The 18,112-nt window shown below is 37.1% G+C and overlaps 1 protein-coding gene across 1 annotated transcript in view; it reads right to left on the minus strand.

Annotated features, from left to right (window-relative positions):
- Positions 1-12,645: 12,645 nt before the first annotated feature.
- Positions 12,646-18,112, minus strand: part of LOC140145828 (exosome RNA helicase MTR4-like) — a 43,170-nt gene continuing 37,703 nt past the window's right edge. The window contains exon 21 of the mRNA XM_072167508.1: positions 12,646-17,009. Within this exon, the coding sequence (XP_072023609.1) occupies positions 16,957-17,009 (53 nt within the window). The 3' untranslated portion in view covers positions 12,646-16,956. The remainder of the gene's footprint in view (positions 17,010-18,112) is intronic.

Genomic DNA, 18,112 nt, shown 5'->3' on the forward strand with positions numbered 1-18,112 from the left:
AATATCCCCATTAGGGTTAACTGTGATATGTTTTGCACGCCCTTTAAGCTTACCTGGTCCATCTGAACCAAACCTTTTCTCCTTCACCCAAGGACCAGCTAGGATTTGCTGCTGCCAAATATGTACTGGTGGTGCTGAAGCTGGTGCTGGTTTACATGCAGTTATCTGTTTTAAGATGAATAAACAAAATGCGAATGCATGAGAGAAAATTAATTATGTCAAAAACTAGAAATGGTTGAAACAGCTACAAACACAACAAAAACGTATGTCAAATGTTAATGTAAACTTTTTGTTAAAAAACGTTTAAAAAATATTTTGTCAACTCATTAAGAATTAAATTTACCCTATCAAACTCATTACATGTATAAAAACGAAATTAAACATATTTGTAGGAAACTATTATTATAATAAAATCATATTTTTGGTCCAAATTTAAGAAATCACCAAAAATGGAAATTTCATGCTGATTTTCTTTTTTCTTTTTCAGTTCAAAATCGTAGGTCACGAAACATGTCATCATTTGTAACAACTTTGCACTCTACACCGATACACATTTTATATAATGTGTTGCCTGTTTTTGTAATTAACTTGAAGCAGTGACAGCGCCAGGAATTTTTTTTTTCTGGGGGCATTGAGGGGCAAAGTGAATTTCAGGGGTGCAAAATAAAAAACTTTGCATAAAATTACCGCAAAAGGTGAAATTTTCGGTTTTTTACTGGGGGTGGGCAACAGGAGAGGCAAGAGTTCTGACTGGGGGACATTTGCCCCCTCATGCCCTATCCCCCATGGCGCTGCCACTGCCTAGAAGGATGCAAGTTGTACAGAGTATATAACATACATCAATAATGACAGAGACATCATCATGCATCATTTAAAGAATTTTGGACAGGAAATCAAAGTCTGTGGAAAGCCATGGCTCAAACCAGGAACCTCAGTGGTGCCAAGGGAGGATGTCGACAAAACCGATACACTATTATACACCTGCTCTCCTACGAAAGTTTCCTGATTAATTAGTAGCACTTAAGGGGGTACTACACCCCTGGCCAATTTTGTGCTTATTTTTGCATTTTCTCAAAAATTATAGCGCATTGGTGACAAGTAATATATGTATATTATAGGGGCAAGGACTACAACTAATGCACTGGAAATTTTATTTCAGCACAGACAGCAGTTGTGGAGTTACAGTTCAAAATGAGGGAAAACCAATATTTGATCAATAAATCAATAACTACTTGCCTTGAGTTGCTGGATTTTCTGTGCAGTGGTTGTAGTCCTTGTCCCTATAATATGCATATCTTACTTGTCACCAATGCACTATATATTTTTGAGAAAAATGCAAAAATAGGCACAAAATTGGCCAGGGGTGTAGTACCCCCTTAAGGTAAAGACAATTTCTGCATGCAAATGGAGTAATTTTCAAGAACCACTTACCACAGAAATAATATACTCAATTCTTGGTCTTTTGTGCCAATCTTCATCCCAGCACTCCCTCAACAAGTCAGCTATTGGTTGGGGCATATCAGCAGGGATTGGTAGCCTCTCTTTCAGATGGCACACTCGATAGGCGATGACTTGAAATTCTAACCCCTTGAATGGATACTTTCCTGTCCATAGCTCCCATATTACAATAGCTAATGCAAAAATGTCATAGTTTGGAGACAGCTTGCCAACAGTGAATAGCTCCGGAGCCATCCAGGAAAACGTTGCTCGTCCAGTTGCATTACTAATTGTTTTGTCAATGTTCTTAGCCAATCCAAAATCGGCTAACTTCAGCGTATTATCTTGCGTTATCAGGTAGTTCGGCGATTTTACGACTTTGTGCACGATCTGCTTTCTTCTGAGGTATTCTATTGGTATGGATGCTTGCTCCACCCAGTCAAGAAACTGGTCTAGGTTTGTAGATAGACCCCCATGTGCATCCAAAAAGCTACGTAATGAGCCACCTTCACACAGCTCTAGCACCAACATAAAAGTAACTCCTTCATCAACATAACCAAATAGCTTGACAATACTTGGATGATCAAGACCAGCAAGCATGTTCAATTCATGAGGATCAGGATCAGAAAGATGTTTAGCTGCCACTTGCACTTTCCCTTGCGGGCTGCTCCAGGTCATTTGGTAAACTGCACCAAAGCCTCCACTGCCAATTTTCTTGACTTTCTCAAGAGTAGCCATCTTTATTTTCATCACATTAGCTGCCATCTTCGTTGATGGTTTTAAACCTGTAAAAGTGAAATCAGCAGATTCAAAGTATTTAAAATTATTCATTTTCAGAATAGAACATGTAGCCTAAAGTGTATCAACTTTTTTCCATAATTGTTGACTAACAAGTATATAAGACTTTACCACAATAAACTACTATATCATAATAAATTTGAAAATAAAATAATATGCCAGTATCATACAGAAATATGCCCTTACCTTATAAGGCTGCTATGTTTAATCATCAGGATCTTGTTTGTAGCGTATAAAATGTTGCTCAAAATGGCCCGTTAAAACTTGTGTAAACAATAGCGGCATCAAGTACGATGCGGATCTCATGTATCACATGATGAAATTGACAAACTTTTATTCATAGTTAAATTTAGAAATATTGGCTGTTGCTTATCACTGATTGATAATTTTTGTGTGCAAACATAAATTTGACAAAGTTCACTTAATACCAATAATAACGGTATAGGCTGCTACTACACAGAGTTTGAGTGTTTACATTGGTAAAGATAAGTTAATATGGGGACCAACCAAAAGATTGATGACATCTTCAGTGGCAGCACCAGGAGGAAGTGAAATGAGGGGGTGGGTGATATCTAAAATTGTATATTTCTTGGCCAAATAGTGTGATTTTATATTTTGGCTGGGGGCAGCTGAAGTTTTTGATCTTGTTATTGGCCAACAAATAGCTAACAAATTTTGGGGGATATTCCCCCTAGACATCTTAAAATGATGCAAAACTAGTTTTGCTATTGGGGAGGGGTCATAAAGTGTGATTACTTTTATTTGCTATTGGGGAGGGGTCATAAAGTGTGATTACTTTTATTTGAATAGTAAAAATATTCATGCAGAAAATCAACATTGAACATTTCATGATTACGTTTTGGGCAGGGACGGAAGGGTGTCAGCCTTTTAACAAAACAACTATGATGACATTGATCATTTGATTTGTTCCCTTGTTCAGTGCTCACAAATGAAAATGATATCGAAAAATTGATCAAGCTAAATCTGCCATCCCAGATAATAATGCAGTATCTTACTATAATTCACCAGACTCTGTCTGTTTGTTTGTTTGTGTGTCTGTTTGTCTGTCCGCCTCTTTTCTCGGAGACCGGGGGTCGCACGTTCCTCAAACTTGGTGGGTGGGTGCAGCTTGGTATGAGGAAAACGAGTTCATATTGGTTAGTGGGTCAAGGTCACCCAAGGTCATCCAGGGGTCAAATGAGTAAAAACTGTTTTTCTCGGAGACTGGGGGTCGCACGTTCCTCAAACTTGACGGGTGGGTGCGTCTTGACCCGGGACAGAGCAAGTTTGTATTGGTTTAGTGGGTCAAGGTCACCAGAGGTCATCTAGGGGTCAAATTAGTAAAAAATGTCATATGGGCATGAAACTTCGGTGGGTAGGTGCATCTTGACCTAGGACAGAACAAGTTTGTATTGATTAGTGGGTCAAGGTCACCCAGGGGTCATCTGAGGTCAAATTAGTAAAAACTGTTTTCCGCCTATTTTCTCGGAGACTGTGGGTCGCACGTTCCTCAAATTTAGTGGGTGGGTGCAGCTTGGTATGAGGAAGAACGAGTTTATATTGGTTAGTGGGTCAAGGTCACCCAAGGTAATCCAGGGGTCAAATTAGTAAAAACTGTTTTTCTCGGAGACTGGGGGTCGCACGTTCTTCAAACTTGACGGGTGGGTGCGTCTTGACCTGGGACAGAACAAGTTTGTATTGGTTAGTGGGTCAAGGTCACCCAGGGGTCATCTGAGGTCAAATTAGTAAAAACTGTTTTCCGCCTATTTTATCGGAGACTAGGGGTCGCACGTTCCTCAAACTTGGTGGATGGGTGCATCTGGACCTCAGAATTTTTGGATGATCATTTTGGGGTCATCCAAGGTCAAATTACTAAAAACTGTCATATGGGCATGAAACATGGTGGGTACAGTCAACATTTAGAGCCAAATTTTGGAAGGTCATTTCGAGGTCACAAGGGGTCATCTGAGGTCAAATTAGTAAAAACTGGCCTATGGGCATAAAACTTGGTGAGTACAGTCACCATCAGCCAGGTAATCGCGACAGCCGAGAACCGCCAAATACGGGTAACCGCCTAGTCTATATAATAATACTGGTAGTCTGTGACTCTGTCCCTCTGTGAGTCTGTCTGTCCGCCTATTTTCTCGGAGACTAGGGGTCGCACGTTCCTCAAACTTGGTGGGTGGGTGCAGCTTGACCCCACACAGAACAAGTTTGTATTGGTTAGTGGGTCAAGGTCACCCAAGGTCATCCAGGGGTCAAATGAGTAAAAACTGTTTTTCTCAGGGACTGGGGGTCGCACGTTCCTCAAACTTGATGGGTGGGTGCATCTTGACCCGGGACAGAACAAGTTTGTATTGGTTAGTGGGTCAAGGTCACCAGAAGTCATCTAAGGGTCAAATTAGTAAAAACTGTCATATGGGCATGCAACTTGGTGGGTAGGTGCATCTTGACCTAAGACGGAACAAGTTTGTATTGGTTAGTGGGTCAAGGTCACCCAGGGGTCATCTGAGGGCAAATTAGTAAAAACTGTTTTCCGCCTATTTTCTCGGAGACTAGGGGTCGCACGTTCCTCAAACTTGGTGGGTGGGTGCATCTGGACCTCAGACAGAACAAGTTTGTTTTGGTTAGTGGGCCAAGATCACCCGAGGTCATTTAGGGGTCATCTGAGGTCAAATTAGTAAAAACTGTTGTATGGGCATGAAACTTGGTGGGTACAATCAACTTTTAGAGTCAAATTTTTGGACGACCATTTTGGGGTCATCCAGGGGTCATCTGAGGTCAAATTAGTAAAAACTGTCGTATGGGCATGAAACTTGATGGGTACAGTCAACTTTTAGAGTCAAATTTTTGGACGGTCATTTTGGGGTCATCCAAGGTCACATTACTAAAAACTGTTGTATGGGCATGAAACGTGGTGGGTACAGTCAATATTTAGAGCCAAATTTTGGAAGGTCATTTCAAGGTCACAAAGGGTCATCTGAGGTCAAATTAGTAAAAACTGTCCTATGGGCATCAGTCACCATCAGCCAGGTAACCGCGACAGCCGAGAACCGCCAAATACGGGTAACCGCCTAGTCTATTATATTAGGGATGACCATCATAATTTCATGTTGCCCCTATTGCTACAAAAGATTGTTTTCTGGAAAGAACTCATCAACAGAAGTATTTTGGTGGTTAAATTGTCGAAATCGATCAAAAACTTTTCGAATTATGAATTTTCAAAATTTCCCATTCTGACCGGTCATTGGAACGAAATAAATTGACAAAGTCTATGTGAGCAAAATTGGTATAAGCATATATTTACCTTTTTATATTTCTTTATTTTAATATATATGCAAACATGAAACAAGCATATTGTGAAAGTATCAAAGGGGTTTCTTATGAAATGGCACTTTACTAGTCAATAGCATTAAGTATTTCTTCAAACCGAGGCACTGAAATCATGCTTTTAGAAAACATTTGCTCAAAATCATCCATAATGGCCGAAGTGGCACAAAATCAAAAGTCCAGGTGAACTTTTTTCCACAACAATATACACTACACATAAGAAAAATACTAATGTACTACAAGGGATTTTCAACATAGGAATCCAAAAAATCAAGTACTAACATGCACAGCTTTGTCCTGATATCACTTCTGGGGTTTTAAGAAAATGTTTAACCTCTATTGTGATTGGCAGCAGCATAAGGTATCTCTTTGATAGCTGATAATGCCCAGCCATTCAGCAAGTGGCTAATAAAGGCCGGTTCAAAGTGTATATTCAAGTCGAATATTCGACGAATACTTTTTTGGCCGTCAAAATATATGCTTGACTCGAATATAAAACTATGAACCGGAGAAAGATATATTTCTACAATTCACAGCATTGCCCGACTATTAACAAGTATTGCCCGTTGACCAAGGTAAGCAAAATTTAGAGCATTTCTTGAACGAAGTTAAAGGGTACATAACACAAAATAGCCTTCCATAGACTTTACGTGCAAAATAGGGGTCACGTTTTAGGCCATAAGTCGAGTTACCTCTAGTTTTGAAATACATATTTGATATCATCTTAATCAGAACAAAATTCTGCATAACATATCTGAAAATGACATAACATTTGCTGTCTACTTTTTGAGAAAATTAGCGCTATATAAAAAGGTCCGATTTTCCCGTGTTTACGTCCGACTGCTAACTGCGTTTTGACCTCGTGTGTTCATGCGCTCATTATCGTAAACATCACTCAAATTTGTGCGTTTTCTTTTCAAATTAGTATTCACAAGTTCTAGTAAAACACGATTTTCAACAACACGATTTTCAACACTAAAATTGTTAATATTGCACCGATTTTGCACAATTTGTATGCAAAGTTGGGACTATAGTCGTGATAAACTTTTGCCGGAAACCGCTTCACAGGCGGATTTAGTGGTATGAACCCTTAATAAAATCATAATACTAAAACTCAGTTGAACTATTGTCATGGGTCTAAAGTCAAACAGATTTGCTTTTCGGGGCATTAACGACCTGCCTGTAACCGGCGCGGAGACCCATATACCTTCTTGCAGGTTTCAACTGCAAAGCAAATCAAGAAAGGTATGCGTCAATAGATAAATAAGTAAATAAAAAATAAATAAATAAGTCAATAAATAAGTCAATAAATACATAAATAATTCAAACAAACAAACAAACAAACAAATAAATAAATAAATAAATAAATAAATAAATAAATAAATAAATAACACAAGACATGATTGAAGCGACGACAAATATGACAGCCCTCACAAGTGTTATATATGAGACCACTCACGGTGACCCACCAAATATATATCTATCGAGTTCAACAAAATTGAACTGCAAGAAATATATTCCCGGCGAATACTTTTTTGGCTGATACCCACTTGAGATCGGTATCATCAAAGTAGTATTGCTCTCATTTCATGATTCATTGAGCAATCAATTTTGGCATTCGACCGGAATACGCTTCAAAAGATAAAAAGTCTTGTTCCGAACTTGTGTAGGCCTACATTGCTATAGGGCCTAAGTGTGTTTTAACATGTTTAATGCCTGATTCACAAAATAAAAATAAACAAGATTTTTTTTTAAAAAAGAACACGCAATAGGGTACCATTTTTTGTGGTTTTGGTTGTTCTGCATAATTTATGAAGAGATTCATTGCAAAGCGCTATATATCCATTCCTACGTGTTACTTATTTTGCATCCTTAATTATTATTTATAATTATGAATTTGACTGATAACAATGTATTTCATCTTTATTCCGCCCAAAATAACATCATTTATAGGTGCCAAAAAGCGTCAAGAATTCAGCTATTGCGGAAAATATGACAAAAATGGGTGAACCTCCGTGGCAAACGCATTTTATATCAATAACCAATAATTTACCCCCTCCCCCAGACCTTCCCACATCCTCTGACAGGGGCAGATGCATATGGGGACCTGGATCTGGGGCCAAACATTATTTATGTCCGACAAACCGGGGTGGAGGCATAAATCTGAATTTTGAGTTCGGCATCAGTCGATTTAAATAGAGCTACGTTAATATGAAAACATTCACTTGTACATTTTGTAAGTTATGTTTGTAAGCCTAAATATCATATTATTTGGATAAAACATTACTTACCATCACTACAGCATTGGAATGCTATTGCCTGCCAGGCATTTCCCTTTTTCTGGACGTCTTTATATAGTCCCTTACTTTTATGTCATATAAAAATGGGTACGCTTGTACCGCACTAATAACATTTTCTTTCAGTTCGTTATCAGCCATTTTAGAACTATCCAGGCGTATTTTGACAACTGTGCAGGTTAATTTTCATTGGGGATTTTTGAAATTATCGTTCGTCGAACGATATTCAGGTGACCTTCGAGCCTTTCATATAAATCAATAGTATCTCGCTATCAGTTGCGCGATATTTAATCCGATTCAACTCGGCGTGTCATCATATTTTATTCGTTGCCGTATATATTTTGACGTCACAAAAGGATTGACGAATATTAAGCCTTGAATATTCACTATGAACCGACCCTTACTGACCTTGATAGGCTTGAATGAATACTGTCATCTGCTACAAAACCATCACACTCTAGGAACTGGTCACTCCATATGCTACAGGGAGCACAGTACTTTAACAATGGAGTGAAAGACTCATTATTGATTAGGCGCGTATTTTAAAAGTACAGCTCCTGTGCGTGTATAGCAGCAAGTCAGTGCAGATGGTATAAATATAAGAAAATGTTTAGGGTTGAGATCAGGTGAAAAATACATCAAATGAGCACGAAACGTCACATTTATGTTCAGAAAGGTGTCTATTTAACATGATTCGAAAGGTGTATGGAAATTCCAAAGGGAAGCTGGTGATTTAATTTTTAACTCGAGATCTACTTGTCCATTTTTTAACCTTTTTACAGAGGGTATGATAGAGGTAATAACGACAACTCTGCCAAATTACAGCTCAGTAGGTCAAGGTGTTCACCTGATCTTATTCATCTGAATATTTTGTGCCATTCTGAGCAGTGCTGCATTTGGCCACTGGCAATTAAGCGCACTGTGGCGATGGACCAATTTTGACTCACACTTACAGAAAAACCAAATAAGTTATGTTGCTGTAATTTGCAGGATAGTTACAAAACATAATTGGCATTAACATCTCCAATTTAAATAAATAAATAAATAAATAAATAAATAAATAAATAAATAAATAAATAAATAAATAAATAAATAAATAAATAACACAAGACATGATTGAAGCGACGACAAATATGACAGCCCTCACAAGTGTTATATATATGAGACCACTCACGGTGACCCACCAAATATATATCTATCGAGTTCAACAAAATTGAACTGCAAGAAATATATTCAATGAATACTTTTTTGGCTGATACCCACTTGAGATCGGTATCATCAAAGTAGTATTGCTCTCATTTCATGATTCATTGAGCAATCAATTTTGGCATTCGACCGGAATACGCGTCAAAAGATAAAAAGTCTCGTTCCGAACTTGTGTAGGCCTACATTGCTATAGGGCCTAAGTGTGTTTTAACATGTTTAATGCCTGATTCACAAAATAAAAATAAACAAGATTTTTTTTTTAAAAAGAACACGCAATAGGGTACCAACTTTTGTGGTTTTGGTTGTTCTGCATAATTTATGAAGAGATTCATTGCAAAGCGCTATATATCCATTCCTACGTGTTACTTATTTTGCATCCTTAATTATTATTTATAATTATGAATTTGACTGATAACAATGTATTTCATCTTTATTCCGCCCAAAATAACATCATTTATAGGTGCCAAAAACGTCAAGAATTCAGCTATTGCGGAAAATATGACAAAAATGGGTGAACCTCCGTGGCAAACGCATTTTATATCAATAAACAATAATTTACCCCCTCCCCCAGACCGTCCCACATCCTCTGACAGGGGCAGATGCATATGGGGACCTGGATCTGGGGCCAAACATTATTTATGTCCGACAAACCGGGGTGGAGGCATAAATCTGAATTTTGAGTTCGGCATCAGTCGATTTAAATAGAGCTACGTTAATATGAAAACATTCACTTGTACATTTTGTAAGTTATGTTTGTAAGCCTAAATATCATATTATTTGGATAAAACATTACTTACCATCACTACAGCATTGGAATGCTATTGCCTACCAGGCATTTCCCTTTTTCTGGACGTCTTTATATAGTCCCTTACTTTTATGTCATATAAAAATGGGTACGCTTGTACCGCACTAATAACATTTTCTTTCAGTTCGTTATCAGCCATTTTAGAACTATCCAGGCGTATTTTGACAACTGTGCAGGTTAATTTTCATTGGGGATTTTTGAAATTATCGTTCGTCGAACGATATTCAGGTGACCTCGAGCCTTTCATATAAATCAATAGTATCTCGCTATCAGTTGCGCGATATTTAATCCGATTCAACTCGGCGTGTCATCATATTTTATTCGTTGCCGTATATATTTTGATGTCACAAAAGGATTCGAAGCCGAATATTCGCCTTCGAATATTCACTATGAACCGACCCTTACTGACCTTGATAGGCTTGAATGAATACTGTCATCTGCTACAAAACCATCACACTCTAGGAACTGGTCACTCCATATGCTACAGGGAGCACAGTACTTTAACAATGGAGTGAAAGACTCATTATTGATTAGGCGCGTATTTTAAAAGTACAGCTCCTGTGCGTGTATAGCAGCAAGTCAGTGCAGATGGTATAAATATAAGAAAATGTTTAGGGTTGAGATCAGGTGAAAAATACATCAAATGAGCACGAAACGTCACATTTATGTTCAGAAAGGTGTCTATTTAACATGATTCGAAAGGTGTATGGAAATTCCAAAGGAAGCTGGTGATTTAATTTTTAACTCGAGATCTACTTGTCCATTTTTTTAACCTTTTACAGAGGGTATGATAGAGGTAATAACGACAACTCTGCCAAATTACAGCTCAGTAGGTCAAGGTGTTCACCTGATCTTATTCATCTGAATATTTTGTGCCATTCTGAGCAGTGCTGCATTTGGCCACTGGCAATTAAGCGCACTGTGGCGATGGACCAATTTTGACTCACACTTACAGAAAAAACAAATAAGTTATGTTGCTGTAATTTGCAGGATAGTTACAAAACATAATTGGCATTAACATCTCCAATTTTTACAGAAAAATAAAAGAATGAGCTCAATTTATAAATGTCTGTGCAAGCAGTGCACAGTTGAGCTCCCTGCATGTCTATGGGAGTGTTCTAATCAAGTTTATGGTTCATTGGTCATCCCTAATTATATTGATTACCAGAAGATATTGCCTTTTACTTTGTGAGTACATGTAGATTGATTCAAAAACACCCCAGTAAATAGGAAGTATCTGTTTTGTAGTTTGCTCACAGATACTGTGTTTTCACTTGGTACGGCAGAATTTTATATCACAGGTGTACTGTGAGGGCAGTAAGTTCTGACATGCCATACCAGTGACATGATTGGTGACAACATTCCTGACTTAAGGGGGGGACAAGCCATGTAGTATCTATTATTACTTTGTATGTACATGTAGACTGATTCAAAAACACACAAGTAAACAGAGTTTTGGAATTAATCTAATACTGGAACTTACTTTTTTGCAACTTTTGCTACGTTGCGTCTGGAACCACCAGACTTCATCAGGCAACTGACCAGCTGGGCTGATCATGTGATAGACGCATGAAGTCTGGTGGTTCCAGACGCAATGTAGGCAGAATTTTATATCAATTTTTATGTGAGGTCAGTAAGTTCTGACATGCTATACCAGTGGAATTATTAGGCTCATATGCAGGATTTTTTGTGTAGGGGGTCCGAAAGGTGGACTTTCTTCAAAAAATATGCTTGTATGTAAAATATTAACTTCATGGAGCTATTTGAAACAATATAATATGAAAGTGGACCTTCTAATATGAAAGTGGTCCCTTTGTTAATTTGGACCTTTCTCATTGTACAATACTTATTGGAAAATGGCTCTTATTGCTGGTTCCAGCATTGTCATTTTAGGCAAATATGATCACTAAATTGAGAGAATCAATCAAGGATATATGGGATATAGTAGCCAATACAGATACAATATTTGCATAATTATGAACATTTTTCATCAAATAGCATTAAATGTGGCAAGAAGAATATGGGAATGTTATTTTCTTCCCACATTAAATGAGGTATTCGCATGCTAGAATATTAATTCAATTTTTCAAAAAAGACTGGGGAGGCGTATACTCAAGAAGGGGTGTTTATATATTAGTATTAGAGGATGATGTCAACTATGGGCAATCAAAAGAAGGGCATGTGTAATCGACTGCAGTAAAATTTCTCCCAAGCACTCATATGTGATGTGATCAAGCAAAATCAGTCAGAAGTCAGAAATATTGATTTGAGATATGAGCTATAGTCAAACAAAGGAAATAATTTCTTCTTCTCCAACTTCTCATATCTTTGGAACAAATTGTCTAATTTCAATGGGGTTTTTCTGCAAAATGTAGGTTTGTAAATTCTTTATACAAAAATGAATATGTCCAACTTCAGACTGATTTTACTTGATCACACCACATATGGTCTACATGCATCAGCTAGTCCAAAGGTAGGCTAGTGGTAAATGTCACCAATCCAAAATGTCACAAGTGCGTATACCCTAACCCTAATCCCGACTTTTGGACTAGCGACCCTTTTTATTTTTTGACTATTTTTTACGGACTAGCAAATATTAGGATTAGTGGCAAGTCCCCACATATATTACATAGTATTCTAGTATTTTATTTGGTCAAAACACAATGAACAAGTAAATGAAATGTGAGTAACTAAAAACCATGAAGCTACCCAAACTGTGTAAAACATTACACTAATAAACAAAGAGCCTTTAAAGACCATGAGACTGTTCCATTGCATATAGGCGATATCTGTCGCCCATTGAGAGGAGAATAGTTTTTATTTTTGTTTGCCTGTGGCCTTGACAATTTTACTTTCCCAAGCCTGCTAAAATATAATCGATAAGCCAAAAAATTAAGGTACCAGTTATGTTCACCCCCGTATATCCTCAACAAAGACAGATATTGTCATAATTGGAACCAGCAGCCAATAGCTGCATCTTTTAGCTTGAATGTAAGACCTCATTTGTTGACATTGTTCTAGAAATAAAAACATGAAGATCCAAAAACCCAAGGAAGATACAAATTTAAAAGTTGAATTTGGTCTCCCTTCCATGCCCCAATGATTTGTACACAAAGCATTCACAAGCTAGAGAACTAGTGCCGTGCTTTCATTGATTAGCATGTTTAAACTAGCGTTGTGATTTCACTAGGTTTTAGATCACAGTTTCTTTAATTCTCAACCAACTTCAAAGAATAAGGTCTTAAATCAGAGCTAAAGAGTACAGGTAGTGGCTGCATGTTTTAATTATGACATAATTGTCTTTATTTAGGATATACAGGGGTAAACACAACTGTTACCTTAATTCTTTGGCTTACATGTAATGTAGTGCAGAATTTTCTGTACAAATCTTGAAAGCCATGATTTGCATATTTGCCATGATTCTGACAAGATGTCACAAGAAAGTTTTAAAATAAAATATTTTGATATTAATCCGCGATGTTATAAGGCCTGCCGATTACGAGCTTATTTCATGTACTGGCAATCATCAGGTCATGTGGTATTGCATCATCCTCCTGATAGTTGTCAGTACATAAAATAAGTACACTGTATGAGTGCATGGCTCTTAACATTATGTCACTTAAAGCCATATTATAACATTTGATGAGGAGTACGCCCTCACCAGGCCTTGCCGTCTAGATTTTAAAGGCGAGTGGTCCATCGCTCGCTAGCATGATGCTAGGCGAGTAGTCGAATCACTCAAGTATATGTAGTGGTCGAATCACTCTCTCTAAGACTGAAAGATCATTCATACCGATATGAAATACTTACGGGTGTTTTATAACCTCTTTCGTTTTCAGTAATTAAGGCTAATTTATTAAAATACCGTATAGGCTACCGAATGAATAAATTGAAGTGCTGAAACTTGAATGTAAAATGGTGATTTGCAGCGAGCGATATTTAGTGTCTATGGCGAGTGTAAAATCGCTCGCTAGAAATTGAGTTTGGGCGAGCGGTGGCGAGCGAGAGCGATCGCTCGCCTCAAACGGCAAGGCCTGCCTCACTGATTTTTTAAAATTCATTTTTTACACGACTATATTGTACTTTATTAAACCAATAGGCCTATACCCTGCAAAAATCAAGACTCTAGGTGCTGTAGTTTTGTCAAAATCCGAGATTTTGAATAAAACACAGGAACCGGCGTTTTATTATTATGATGGAATTATTAGTCGAACGCATACACGATGTTCATAACACACAGTACGTACACGGCGTGCGGGACGGTGATCTACACAACAAAGGGTCGTACCATAACGTGACCGAAAGAGAGGTACGTATTGGCGACATGTGCGCTGGTAGTAAATTCCAATTTTCTTTGCTTTGCCGTAGTTGTTCAGCTCAAAAATAAAAGGGGATATATCTGACAGTAAAAACTAACATTTTATGGCAAAGAAATGCTAATCTATTTTGTATGAAAATGTTATAATATGGCTTTAAGTCAGTAAGATACACTCAATGCTGACTTCATATTAATTCATGGCATTATTACCTTCGTTGAAGTCTTACAAAGTGTCACAAAATATGGACCAGTGTAACATTAACATTTTACAATTACATGACAATTGATGAGGACCTGTAGATTTCAAACCCAAAGGTCCGGATTTGCCATTATATTGGCCATGTATCTGTATGTTGTCATGATTAGGCCATCTTAATTTACTAGTTCGTCTCAAAGCCCTCAGGCACATTAGTAAAATCGCCCTCATTTTGCGTGTTATTCATTTTTTTCCGCCGTTTTTTTGCACATCCAACATACACAAATCTCACGTCTGACATCACCTGACGTGAAAAAAAACTTGACCTAAATTGTAAATCGCAATAAAATTCTTCATCTTGACCACAGTGAAACCTCCTTGAGAGATGAAAAGGTGGTCTATTCTTGTCAAAAAGCTCGTCCTAGATAAAAAAAGAGTAAAAAAAACCTCTAAAAAATCGCATTCCGCATTAGGCTTTTAACTTGGGAAAGGCTTTGGGACAAACTTATTATAAATTAAGATGGCCTTATCAGCCAATGAGCTTGATTGTTTATCATTTCTGCATTCACAATTGTATACATGCTCCACGCACACCCCAAAACTCTGAAACAATTAGAAAATGTAGGTGGGTCAAAACATGGCAGTTATTGTGTACAAAAATGACCTTCCAGATTTTTTAACCATGTATAGCTGCTTTTGTGCTTTTAAAAAGTGATCCCTCATCCATTTATCTCAGATGTAAAATAGTGATTTTATGTGACAAGAACAGTAAAACTTCTTAAATTTTTTCAGAGATATTTTCAGTATTATCTTTAATAATAAAGGCCTCTAACAAATGCCATGTTTTTATGTGATGGGTCACATGCAAAGATATCAGACCCAAAGAGTACCAAATCACAATTACCATGTGTATAATGTTTTGGTACATCCACCATTTTGGTTTGTCGCTAATGGAGGGCAAATAGTGTACCTCCAGTATTAATCAGCTGAAGCCTGAAATGGAATGATAATTGGCGTCTGTGAATGTTACAAAGGGTTGCACATGCAGCACTTAGCACACATTTTTGACACAACCCATTTGATGCAGAATGCAAACAACACTCTTTGAATCAAAGTTTGCTAGGTACATAGGAAAATAATCTGATGGTACATTAGTTTGCCCTCCATGAGCGACACACAAACATGGCAGAGTCTGGACTCTTTTATCCAGTAAAACAAAACGTTTTAAAGAAAATTTTTGAAAACCAGATGCAAAACATTTTAACATAATGTTATTAAAGAGTTTATAAATTATTTTGTAATAACATTTTGACAACATTTTTAAATTGTGTTGTGTTTTTTTCATGTATAACATTTTTTAAAGTGTTTTGATATACCCCGAATATTTAATGTCATTGAAAATTTTTTGAACAAAACCAAATTATAACATTTTAAGAACGTTTTTGTGTTTGCTGGGTAGTCTACCTCATTGTCAAATATAGAAAACAAACAACTACAGTATTTGGTAGAGAAGAACAGCAGTTGTTTACATTTTGAGAGCGTGAAGAGCATAAATATGGAAGTGGGGTTCTGATTAGCTGAAACAATCATAGCAACAGACCGATGATCTGATTGGCCGAATATGCGTCAAAACGATGGTCAGCAGTGCAGCACAGATCGGCACCCTTGAAGGAAACACAAAGCTCCGCGTATGTCGCTCATCAACAGTGCACTCGCGTCAATCTGAGCAAGGGACTGCTATTCGTCTCTGAAACCAAGTTTAGTTCAAGTCTACCGTAACCTGTCAATCAAACTCAAAATCAAACTCTGAGATGGTTTGTTTACGATTTGATGTTTGAAATTTCAGAATGCTGTGAAAAATAGTATGCTCTATGGTTAGTTTTGCACCTTTAGACGCAGTCTCAAAAGACAAGTCTTATTAGATAGGAAACTTTCTTTCCCAAAGTACAATGTCAACAATGCCTAGAAAAGTTGCTTCAAAACATCGTAAGATCAACATTTTCTGCAATTTCTATTCTATGATAAAGGCATCACTGCTGGACCAGATGAATAGGTTTGTGTGGTTTAAATTTGAATTTTTACAGTTTTTAAAATGCAATATTTCTATGTAAATATCAGTCGATAAACAAAATGAATCTGATCCATAGATAGTGCAAAGTATCCCCTAAAAGGTTGTCCTGTCGACTGACTAGGTACCACACTGGGGCAGTTGCAAAAATAAATCTTTTCAATTCGTCCATTGCACGGTTTTGCCATATGTGAGGAGAGCCTTGATCTGGCAGTTTACATGAATTGGAATTGAACCAGTCGTATAATATTGTATGAAGTTACATAATTCTTGCTTTTATATCTATTGTCAGTTTGAGACTCTCCTTGCATATGGTGGAACTGTGCAAATATAATTCAATGGGATTTGTAAGCTCAAGTAGCAGTTGACACCCTGGTGATAACATTCTTGCAATGGATTCTGGGAAGGTCTTAAATCCTCCTTTGTAGTTGACTGCACAAATCCTTCAATAAGCTGTGGCACACATAATAGTCCCAAGTTTCTTCATGTGATGTGTTGCTATCACAGGTATAAACTGGCTGCAAACACAATGTCTCTTTTGATCTTTGTGATCCCTGTGAAAATAACAAGAACAAAAAATATCAGAATAAGTTCAAATTGCAACTAGAACATACACATTCAGAGTAAACTTGGTATAATTTTCCTAGTGCTATGATTTTATCAAATGCACCACATAAATCCCACACTTTCAAATTCAAAGTCCATGCCTTTTCAATTGCCTAATTACTAGACAAATAGATGTCAGAATACTTAAGCCATATTGTAGTATTTCCATAAGAAATAGATTAATTATATTTCTTTCACAAAAATGATATATGAGCTATAAAACATGTGTTACTCTGTAACGGAGGTCATTTATGACCATCACATACACCATATGTGACACGATCAAGGGAAATGAGTCGGATGTCGCTAATATTGATTTTGAGATATTGGCAAAGAAAGTGTTAAAATTCCTTTGTTTTATACTGTTTTCTGCAATTGATAAATTGATGTAACTTCGCAAAAACAAGTTGTATCAACATGGGGTTTTCAGTTTCTGAAAGCTCTAAATGAGCTCTTTAAAAGTTATTTTCAACCAGGGTCAACATGTGACTCATTCTCCTTGATCATGTCACATATGCACACAGCATTATGAACATTGTGTATACATTAACTAATATTTTGATTGTATGAATTAAACGTCCTATCAAAACATTTTATTAAAAACCTGAAATTTGCAAATTTTGACAATTATTCAGGTCATCCTCCTCATTGCTGTAAAATCACAATCTTTTATTGAGCCACCTGTTATGTCATAAGGAGAAATTCACTCCCTAGTTTACAGAATAACAATAGTAAATAAAAAATAATAATTTGGATTTATATAGTGGCTTTTTCCAGATCTCTGAGAACTCAAGAGTGCTGTAATTTCGCTGCCATGGTGAAACGTCACAATTAGCAACCAGGCTGTTTGCAGCTGAACCCGGCGCAAACCTAAACTCACATAGATTTTAATATCCACCAATTAACTGTGCAACTTCCGAAATTCCATTGAGTGAAGAGAGCTTTTGAAACCAAACAATTAATTACAGATTTTTGAAAACAGGAGGAAACCGAAGATCCTGGAGAAAACCTGTGAGAGTGAGCATGGATCAGGATAAACCAAGTGCGCATA

Source organism: Amphiura filiformis, chromosome 2 (genome assembly GCF_039555335.1).
Source record: "Amphiura filiformis chromosome 2, Afil_fr2py, whole genome shotgun sequence".
NCBI classification, from domain to species: domain Eukaryota; kingdom Metazoa; phylum Echinodermata; class Ophiuroidea; order Amphilepidida; family Amphiuridae; genus Amphiura; species Amphiura filiformis.